The sequence below is a fragment of the Salvia splendens genome, chromosome 11 (genome assembly GCF_004379255.2).
Source record: "Salvia splendens isolate huo1 chromosome 11, SspV2, whole genome shotgun sequence".
Taxonomy (NCBI): Eukaryota; Viridiplantae; Streptophyta; class Magnoliopsida; order Lamiales; family Lamiaceae; genus Salvia; species Salvia splendens.
Window position 1 is genome coordinate 33,933,757 of NC_056042.1, and position 11,343 is coordinate 33,945,099.

Genomic DNA, 11,343 nt, shown 5'->3' on the forward strand with positions numbered 1-11,343 from the left:
TTTTACTTTTTTTGTCATGTACTCCCTCTATCCCATAGTAGATGTCACACTTTCCTTTTTAGTTTGTTCCATAAAAGATATCACATTTCTTTTTTTGAAAAAAGTTTTCTCTCACATCAATTATAAAATTATATTTTATCTCACTACTTAACATATAAAATAATATCTCCTAAAATCTCGTGTCATCTCTCAAATGTGTCATCTTCTTTGAGACGGGTGGAGTAGTATTTTTTTTAAATTATTATTATTATTATTATCTGTTTTTGTCGTTTTCAATTGTAATTTTTTATTATAATTAAAAAGAAAATTGCTATAATAAATATTACTAGTAATAAAAATAATTGACTTTACTTCAGTGTGTTAAATTTAAATACAAATGATTGTGACACTTGTAAATTACTCCTATTATTTAAGCGTTTTAACGCATTTTACATAAACCCTTATTTTGGTTTTTCTTTGCTATGATTAATGAAATCTAAAGACAGCGCCGGTGACGCAACACATCAACTTACCAATTAAATAAATACTTTTCCTCTATTTTTAAACGAAAATTAACTTAAATGGATTATACTTTCTTCAGAAAAAAAAAATGAGTATTGCGTTGTACTGCTCATACTACAAATATCTGAGACACAATCCCACTTTCATGTCCGAGCTTCACCTTTTGGTCTGAAATTCCGTCGTCCATCCATTTTAATGGGTTTTTTCCTGTCATCTATAAACAGGTATCGTTGCAATTGTTCAGCTGATCACAATTTTTATTTACCTTCTTTTTTCGTTTAGGATTTTTGGATGTTCAATTGATTGAGTTATTAATTTGTGGAGCTATAAAATATGGAATATGAATTTTTTTTGTTTTATTTCAAGATTTATCAACTGGGTTCTCAGAAAGATGTGATTTTGTTGCATTCTTGAGAAACTGATGATTTACTGTGTTTGTTTTCATTTAAGACTGGGAATTTTGGTTTAATATGGTTGATTGTGCAATTTAAGTAACATGGAATATTTGACAGAAATATGAAACTGAAATATTTAGATGGGGTTTTGAATGTATTTTGCATTTTCATTGAGGCATTTGTGTATTCTCCTTGAAACTACAGTGAAAACTTGAATTCTACCATATGTTGACTAAATGACAAATCATAGTAGTTTAAAACAACTTGGTGTTGACTCATAGTCAGATTATGGTTATAGCTCTTGGATTTTCTTAGTCTTTCTTAATTCTTTTTGGATGTTTGACTAATTTGTTGTTGCAAAGTTGCCAAGAAACTGGGTTGATATAGAAAAAAATGAAGAAGGCATAGCTAAATTATAGTTATAGTTCTTATTTTGATGTTCTTAGTCTTTCTTTAATCTCTTTGGATAAAGCATAGTTTGAGTATGGTTATAGTTCTCATATTGATGTTGTAGCCTTTCTTTAATCTCTATGGATATTTGACTGATGGTGTTGCTATCAAAGCTCCCGAGAAAATGTTTAAGCTGCAGCGACATAACAAAAATCGAAGCAAGCTTGAAAAAAGCATAGTTAGATTATGGTTATAGTTGCCGTTTTGATGTTCCTAGTCTTTCTTTAATCTCTTTGGATATTTGACTAATTTGTTGCTATCAAAGCTCCCAATAAAATGTTTTAAGTCGTAGCAAACTCGAAAAAAGCATAGTTAGATTATGGTTATAGTTCTTATTTTGATGTTCTTAGTCTTTCTTTAATCTCTTTGGATATTTGACTAATTAGTTTCCTTCTATCAAAGCTCCCAGGAAAATGTTTAAGATGCAGTGACATAACAAGAATCGAAGAAAACTCGATAAAAGGGCATCCTCATGGGAGCAAGGTTGAGTTTGAGCAGTCTAAAGTCAAGCTGCAGTGAGCAAGTCGAGGCATCTCCAAATGAGGCGTGTAAGAGACAAAGGACGTCTTCGAGCTATTGGGATGAGAATCCCCGGCTGATTCCTAATCTGCCTGATGAGATATCGATGCAGATTCTTGCTAGAATCCCAAGAATCATGTATTTCAACGGGAAGCTCGTCTCAAGGAGCTGGAAAGCCGCTCTAACAAGTAGAGAATGCTATGAAGTGAGGAGAGAGCTCGGCACGACAGAGGAGTGGCTCTACGTACTGACCAAGCTCGAGGGTGAAAAGCTCATGTGGCACGCGCTGGATCCAGTTTCCCGTGTGTGGCAACGGTTGCCTCTGATGCCAAACGTTGCTGCAGAAGGTGGAGCGAGGAGGGGCGTGGCTGGCCTCCGTTTGTGGAACACTGTTAGCTCTAGCAGCATTGCGGACGCGATTAGAAGGTGGCTCGGGAGGAGAGATGCCTTGGTGGAGGTCCCGTTCTGTGGCTGTGCTGTTGGAGCTGTTGGCGGCCGCCTCTACGCGATGGGTGGATTCTGCAGGGCTACGGCTATGAAATCCGTGTGGCAGTATGATCCGATTGTAAACGCTTGGACTCAAGCGGCTCCCATGTCCACAGGCCGGGCTTATTGCAAGACGGATGTATTGAACAACAAGCTTTACGTCGTTGGAGGCGTTACCCGAGGCCAAGGTGGGCTGACTCCTCTTCAGTCGGCTGAGGTTTTCGATCCGTGTTCTGGGACATGGTCCGATGTGCCCAGCATGCCGTTTTCAAAAGCCCAGGTGCTGCCAACTGCGTTCCTATCCGACCTGCTCAAGCCTATCGCGACTGGGATGACGTCGTACAAGGGGAAGCTATACGTTCCTCAAAGCTTATACTGCTGGCCCTTTTTCGTGGATGTTGGAGGCGAGGTGTTCGATCCGGAGGCGGACTCGTGGGTTGAAATGCCAGCTGGAATGGGGGGCGGCTGGCCGGCCAAGCAGGCGGGGACGAAGCTGAGTGTGATCGTTGACGGCGACTTGTACGCCCTCGACCCATCCAATTCTCTCGACACCGCCAGGATCAAGGTTTACAACGAGCAAGGCGATGCTTGGACAACCATCGATGGAGACGTGCCTGTTGCTGACCTTGCTGATTCAGACTCTCCGTATCTGCTTGCCAGTTTCCTCGGGAAGCTGCACGTCGTCACGAAAGACGCGAACCACGCCATCTCGGTCATGCAAGCTGAGTGGAGGAACCGGCTCGATTCTGGCCCGTCTACCTCCTCGTCTGCTGCTGTGGCGGATGGCGTGCATCGGATGTCTGGAAATCCGTCTTCGCATAATGTTTGGAACGTCGTTGCAACGAGAGACGCTCGATCGGCGGAGCTAGTGAGCTGTGTCATCCTTGATGTGTAGCTACATTTGAAGCTGTTTGTCTTGTGCATCTTCTACTATTTGGAGCAGATGATAATCTCATTGCTGTTTTTGAAGATGAAGAAAAATATATTGGGTTGTAAATGAATGCTTGGGTTGTGTGCAGTGGCGGATCCGGGGCAGGAAGGGGCGGTCGCCCCTCCCCGGCCGTCCGGAGAGCCTAATTTTTTTCTTGAATCGAGCTGAAAATAGCATATCCGCTCCATCCGTAGAGTGTAGAAATATATTTGTTTTCAATAAATATATATTAGTAGTCCAATGGTTTGTTGTTGGGTTTTTAACTAGAGTGAACTACATAAATGATATCTACTCTTTCACTTTCGCACAAAAATGGTACATGATCTTTATTTTATATCGTTTTTGGTACCATGTGATAAAAATAACCCTAGGTACCAAACATGTGATTTTTTTGTTATGGGGATATTTTTGGAATTTTCAATTAATTAGTACTAAACATGTGATTTCTTTTTTCTTCCTTTCTTATTACTTATTTTCTTCATTTTCTTCTTTCTTTTTAGTATTATATCTTCCTTTCTTCTTTCTTTTTTCTTCTTAGCTTATGTTTCCTATTTTTTTCTTTTCTTTTCTTTTTCTTCTTTCTTTTCAGTTTTATACATACATCTAATTGCATTTATAATATAAATCAAGTACAAAACACCTAACTAAATTAATTATTTAAACTAATTAAATTAATTAAATATTTTAATTATATTATTTTATACTCATTTTAGGGTTGAAACACCTAACTAAAAATATTCAATTGTTTATATCATTATGAATACAATTCACAATTTTAAATTTTTATTAAGACTATATTGAATAGTTATTAATTTAATATAAAATAATAATAATAATAATAGTTATTATTATATAATATTATATGATTCATAATTTAAATAATTATACATTAATTGTTTATTAATTAATACTAGTTTTTAGTAAATTATAACTATAATTTTAATTAAGTAAATTTGAATAATATTAAAAAATATCAAAATTAATAACATCAAAATAATAATATTAATATTGATTAATAATAATAGTATAAAGAGTGAGGAGAATGAGAGAATATATTATAATATCATTTTTTTACTAGTTTTGTGTATGCCAAAAATATTCTTTATGACACAAATGGAAAAAGGTATTTGTTTAGAGGTCATTTTGGGGTGAAAATTGGATCAGGTACAAAAAATGTGATTTATAAGTACCAAAACCGATATAAAATAAAGATCATGTATCATTTATGTGCGAAAGTGAAAGATCAAGTACCATTTATGTAGTTCACTTTTTTAACTAAAAGGTCTACGGTTCAACCCTCAACAAAAACTAATTTTTTTCGTTTTTTACTTTTTTATTTTATCAATTCATATTTCTTCTTATTATCAAACTAATACCTTTAAATACTTTATGAAATCTAAACTTTTACTAAGTTGCATATATTACTGCATGTTGTTATATTTATTCGTTAGTTAAAATCATTTTTAATCCTCTGTTAAAGTTTTTTGTCCTAAAGTACTTATAATTTGATCTATGCATCTTAATTATTCTCTATGTAACAAAAAATAAACATTTTAAATATTTTTGAAATCTAAATATTTAGTACTCTACTTATATCACTTTTGTATATAATATTTATGATGAATTTGAATGTATATATATTTACAATAATTTTATAATTTAAAATGAATAATACATATTTGCAAGCTAAAGCATGTTTATATTTTATTAACGAAGCTAGTGCTACTTAAATATTAATATAATATTATTTATTTTATTATTAAAAACAATATTAAATTAAATATTTAATATTTAAATATAAATTCCGCCCCTACCATTTTCGGGTCCTGGATCCGTCACTTGTTATGTGTATACCTATATCATGTGGAATTTGTTGTGTGTTTCTATCAATATAGAAATTGCTTTTTAATAATTTCATTTTCTTCTACTTAGAAATTCATTTTTGTAGCTTCTAGCAATTTGGTAATATTGGAATTGAGTATAGTAATATTTAAAATAATTAAAAACAATAATCAATTGGGAAATGGCTTATATTCTAGGTTACTTTCATTATCGCCCTTTGCTAATAGATTTTTCATTTTTATTTATTTATTTTTTATTAAAATCGAATCTGAAAAAAATTATTTACTGCGTCAGCATGACGACACCCACTCCCGGGCCGGCGAGTGGGCGTCACGCCTAGCGCCAGCGCTCGCCACGTGGCGCTGGAGCGTGACGAGACGTCTCGCCTACTCACCCTCCGGGCCGAGACGCCCACCGAGACGAGACCGAGATGGATGGCTGCATCGCTGTCTCGATGTCGTCTCGTCTCTGCGAGACGAGATAGAGACAGCATCGAGACACGATGCGGATGGCCTAAGAGCATCCGCAATGGCACCCGTCCCGGTGTACGTCCGACCATTGTGCAAAGATGACGCGGATACGGACGTCTGCTGCGGACACCGGAGTTCCGCGGTGTTCCCGGGACGTCCGTGGCGACGTCCTTGCGGACGCCCGCCATTGCATTGACCCCACGGACGTCCCGATTTTTTTTTTTTGATAATTCTATAAATACGGCTCGTTGAATTTCATTTCATTCGCCCCACTTGTATTAACGAGTATCTCTCTATCTCTAAATACATCTCTTTCGAAGATAAATGGAGCACCACGATAGTGATTCCCTCGCCACGAGCGAGTCACAGGGACCGATCTTTTCTGTTGGCGGAAGTACCCCAATGTCCGCCACGATGTTCGGAATGGCGGGGATGATGCCCCAACCCCAAATGACAGCGGGGATGATGCCCGGGTACTACAACATGTACCCGCCTTGGTATGAGATGATGCCCCAAATGCCTGGGGTGAGTGTCGGAATGACCCCAATGCCGGGGATGATGCTCGTAATGCCGGGGATGATGCCGCCCAGATGCCTGGGATGATGATGTCGGGGATGCTGCATGGCTCGCCTGTCCCTGCGGGGGGAGTAAGCAGGGGGTCCCTCAATCACCGGTGGACAATGTCCATCGCCCCTATATGGATTTACTGTCGACGAAAAACCCTCCGAGTACTCCTCTCGAGACTCAGTTCACCTCCATCGAGACGTTCTCGATGGAGGAGTTATGGCTATCTCCGATCCGAGATTCTCCCACAGACGCATCAACGGCGACAGGGAGGAGGGGGAGGACAGGGAGAGGAAGGGGCAGGGGACGAGGCACTACCTCGCCTGCGGCGGGGTACGATAGTGAGGCGGTGGCCGCTGAGGTGGGGGAGGGATCCAGCGGGAAAAAGAGGACCGTCTGGAGCACAGAGGAGTGCATCGCGCTTGCGAATGCGTGGATCAGTATAGTGGAGGATCCATATATCGGGGCTAACCAGCATATCGACAGGATGTGGTGGCGCATTAGCCAAAGTTACCTCCAATTCAAACCGCCAGGGGGGAAGCCTCACAACGGAGTGTAATACCGGAAATAGTGGGAGCGGCTGAAGAGGCAGCTCAGTCGATTCACCGGCATTTACACTCAGTCGATTCGCCGGCATTTACACAAACAACCTCCGCTCGGCAACTAGCGGCATGTCTGCCGAGGATGTGAAGCTTCTGTCTCACCATCAGTTCATCGACGCAGCGGCGGGCTTTGGGGAATTCAAATATTGGGAGGTGTATCTTGTGGTGCAGTCTTCGGCCAAGTTTACTATAGGTGTTGAATTTGGCAGGCTGAATCGGACGAAGATCAGCGCATTCGGAGAGTACAGTAGCAGTGCTGGTTCCCACGAACTCCCCCCCCGCCGAGGCAGAGTTCCCGACACCTTCATCGTCGGCCGCCGCCGTCGGCCGGTGGGGCAAAAGTCCGCGGCGCGGATGGCGAGTGGAAGCGCCAATGGGTCCGCGAGGCCCAATCGGCAGCTCCTACACAAAACGATCCCGAGCTCTCCTCACTCGCTCGCGTCGTGCAACATGAAACCCTATTACGTGCAATGGTTGAATGGCAGACATCGACCGATCGCCATTATAGGTCGGCGCTGAAGGATATCATCAACAGTATGCGGCGCGATTTGGGGTTGGGAGACATGGCGGAGAGTGGCGACGAGGGGACTACCGGCGGGGACGACGAGGGTACTAGCGGCGGGGAATCCAAGGAGTGAGACTACAGTTTTTTTAACTATGTAATTTTTTTTAATAATTATGTATGTTTTTTTTACTATGTATGTTTTTTTAAAATAAAGTGGTTGCAATTTCTCCGTATTTGTGTCGAAGTTTAAATTCCGTAAATTGTTTAATTTGATGAATTTGTGAATTTTTATTATTGTGGAAAGTCCGTCGAGATGTCCTTGGGGATGTCCGCCACTGTGCAGTGGGATGTCCTTATGACGCGGCAGTGCAGTGAGAAGTTCTTATGACGTGGCAGTGCAGTGGGAAGTCCTTATGACGTGACAGAAGGTGTTTTTGGGATGTTCGTGAGGATGTCCTTCGGGACATCCGCAACACTGAGGCCATCCGCAATGGCGCCTAGCGCACCGCCCAGTGGATTTCGGAATTAAAAACCGCCGAGCGCTCGGCGGTTTCGCGGCGCTAGGCGGTGCGCTGGGCGATCCGCTCGGCGCTATTGCAGCGCCCGGATCGCGTAGCGCACCGCCGAGCGGATTTTTTTTTATTTTCGAAACACTATATATACGCGGTTTGCACGTCATTTTCATTCGCACTACTTGTTTTAATGAGTACTCTCTATCTTAATTTCTATACAAGATCAACACCGAGAAATGAGTAACGCCGGTGGCAGTAGTGGTGGTAGTGGTGGGGATGCTGAGGAGTACGATCGTATAATGAACGAAGCGCTAGAGGCCTATACGAACCGTAAGATTGATCGATGGATGCAGAGGGCGTTGCAGCTGGCGGTACCTCGACCTCGCCCAGTGGTCCACCGCCGAGAAGTGATTGATCGTGATCACGTAGCTGCACATCAGCGCCTATACAAAGACTACTTCGCACAGGAGTCGCGGTTCAACGCCAACCATTTCAGGCGCCTTTTTAGGATGAGTAGGGCCCTGTATATGCGTATTGTTAACGCTTTGGAGCATCGATATCTGTATTTCCGCTTCAGGCACAATGCGGCTAGCAGACCCGACCACACACCTATTCAAAAGTGCACTGCGGCAATCTGGCAGTTGGCCTACGGTGGCGCGGCAGACATGTGGGACGAGTACCTCTACATCGGTGAGACGACTGCCCTTGAATGTATGAAGTATTTTTGTCTGGGCGTGATTGAAATATTCAGTGATCAGTACCTTCGAAGCCCTACCCCCGAAGACTGCCAGGATCTTTTGCGGATGCACGGGGAACAACATGGGTTCCCGGGGATGTTAGGCAGCATAGATTGTATGCATTGGGAGTGGAAGAACTGTCCCGCTTCCTGGAAGGGGTTCTACACGACCGGCTACAAGGGAAAGAATCTAACGATGATCCTTGAGGCCGTAGCTGATTACCAGCTGCAGATTTGGCATGCGTATTTTGGGATAGCCGGTTCGAACAACGACCTCAACGTCCTCAACTCGTCGCCACTTTTCAACGAGCAGTGCCAGGGTGTCGGTCCGGCCATCAGTTTTGTCGCCAACGGCAACCGGCATGATATGGGCTACTACTTGGCGGATGAGATATACCCTAGGTGGCCCGTCTTTGTGAAGACGATCCGATGCGCATCAGATGAGATGAAGGCCTACTTTGCGGCACGGCAGGAGTCGGCGCTCAAGGACGTGGAGCGGCAGTTAGGGGTCCAACGCGTTTTTGGCATGTCGACTGCATTGCTGATATAATGTACGCATGTATTATCATGCACAACATGATTGTCGAAGATGAAGGTGTACAACTGACTAGTTGGACCAACGACGATAATGAAGCCGGTCCAAACCACGGCGTGGCCGCCCCCAACGTACGGAGTGAGGTACCTCACGATGAAGCCGGCCGCCTCCAAGCACATGCCGACATGCGCCAAACGGAGGCTCATATTCGACTCCAAAAGGATTTAATTGAAGAGTTATGGTCGCGTAGGACTGCACGTCGTTAGTTTTTTTTTTTAATTATGTAATTTTTTAAGACTAAAGTCCATAATTGGTCCTTTACATTTGCCTTAAAAAAATTTTAGTCCCTTACATTAAGTATGTAACTTTTTAGTCCCAAACATTATGTTTTGGTCCAAAATTAACACCTCCGTTAAAGTTAACGGTCAAATCTAATTTGACCATAATTAATGACTTAATTATGAATTTAATTAACCAAGTTAATTATTAATCTAATTTAAAAGATAAAATATTAATATTAGTTAAACAAATTAAATCCCACAAATGGATTTATCGGGAATCCTAAATTATTAACTTAATTAACATAGTTAATTAATATTCTAATTTAAAAGAACAAATATACTCCTTATTAGTAAATTAGTTAATCAAATTAAATCCCACAGATAGTTTTACGGGAATCCTTCCTTCACCTCCCACTATCCCCAATTTTAACCTAAGTAATTCAAACTAAGAGTCTTCTCCACCAAAAAAAATTGCAGCAGGGCGGCGGTTCTACACTCACTGCAGCAGCGAGAATTATACGATTATGGAGAGTTGTTTCTACTATGACAGTGGTGGCGAATGAAACCTCAAAGGATATGATAGACGAAAGAAGAAGGATGACAGTGTCGAACCTTCTCCTCCGTTGCTGAATCCTCCGCCTCTTCCGCCGCCACTGCCACCGAATCCTCCGCCGCCTGCAAATCCTCCACGGCCGCTGAACATAGGTTAGTTTAATTAGTAGGGTTGTCCGTATTGTAAATTGACTTCTTATACTATTGTCTAATAAGTTTGTGCTTTTCTTCCATGGTATTTTTTGGGGAAAACAAGACTGGATTTCTTTTGAAGTTGGCAATATGGTTTATTTTGGGAAAATCAAAATGACTTTTTGTTGGAATGCTGGTTGAATTTTTGGGAATGGGTCAAAAGGGAGTGTGGTCCACATATGTTGGTCAACTTTTTGGTGAATGGTCGAAAGGGACTAATTTGAACACTGCACTTATATGTTTATGACTAATTTGATTATGTTTAATAATGTGTGGGACTGATTTAATGTGTTATGCAGATGGCACATTCACAACCAGAGTACACTACAATGGTTTGATGAGCAAATCACCTAGGAAGGAGTATATTGGTGGTTTAGTTGAATATATGAGCAATTGTGATCCAGATAGATGGTCCAAGTTGGAAGTTGATGACATGCTTGAAAAAAAAGGACTTGATGTTACTTGGTTGGAGTATTACTTTTTAAAATTAAGAATGAATATGGATGAAGGGTTGACGCGCTTATTCAACAACCAATCTTCCATGAAGATGGCGAAAATAGGACTGGAAATAGGAGTGATTGATTTATATGTTGTGAATGAACTTGAACCGGTCGTTGATGTTGAATATCAAGTCCATGCTGGTGATGAAGTTGTGGAAGGCAACATGCTAGTTAGCCAAGTAACCCAAGAGGAAGTTACAGATCTTAATAAGGAAACTGAAGTCGAAGTGCCTGACATTGAAGAGGAAATTGAACTAATAGTGGATGATGATCAGGAGGATATGACTAATGATGATGAGGAGTATGAAAAACAAGTGAAGGTGATATGACTAATGATGATGAGGAGTATGGTTGAGGTAAATTTCACTCAAACAACTAATATTGAGTACGTATTAATGAGAATAAATTTTAGGCTAATTTTTGAAATTTTTTTGTCCAACTAATAAAGAGAATTTCCATTTAAGTAAAAACAAAATGTTAATTTAATTAAGTTAATTAAATTCATAATTAAGTCATTAATTATGGTCAAATTAGATTTGACCGTTAACTTTAACGGAGGTGTTAACTTTAGACCAAAACATAATGTTTGGGACTAAAAAGTTGCAGACTTAATGTAAGGGACTAAAAAGTTTTTTAAGGCAAATGTAAAGGACCAATTATGAACTTTAATCATTTTTTAATTAATTAACTTTTTTAATTAATGTACTTTTTAAATTTTAATAATATTATTGAATTTTCTCGTATCTGTGTCGTAAATTTAATTCCGTATT

At 40.6% G+C, this 11,343-nt stretch overlaps 1 protein-coding gene across 2 annotated transcripts; it reads left to right on the forward strand.

Moving 5' to 3' along the window:
- Positions 1-552: 552 nt before the first annotated feature.
- On the forward strand, positions 553-3,523 carry LOC121753692 (F-box/kelch-repeat protein At1g22040-like). 2 transcript variants are annotated; one of them, XM_042148931.1, is made up of 2 exons: positions 553-725; positions 1,749-3,523. In XM_042148931.1, exon 2 carries the CDS (start codon positions 1,819-1,821, stop codon positions 3,244-3,246), a length of 1,428 nt encoding a protein of 475 aa, XP_042004865.1. In that variant the 5' UTR covers positions 553-725; positions 1,749-1,818; the 3' UTR covers positions 3,247-3,523. The 2 variants fall into 2 exon arrangements, with proteins under 2 accessions (XP_042004865.1, XP_042004866.1); XM_042148932.1 differs by having other exon boundaries at positions 1,756-3,523.
- The last annotated feature ends 7,820 nt before the right edge of the window (positions 3,524-11,343 follow it).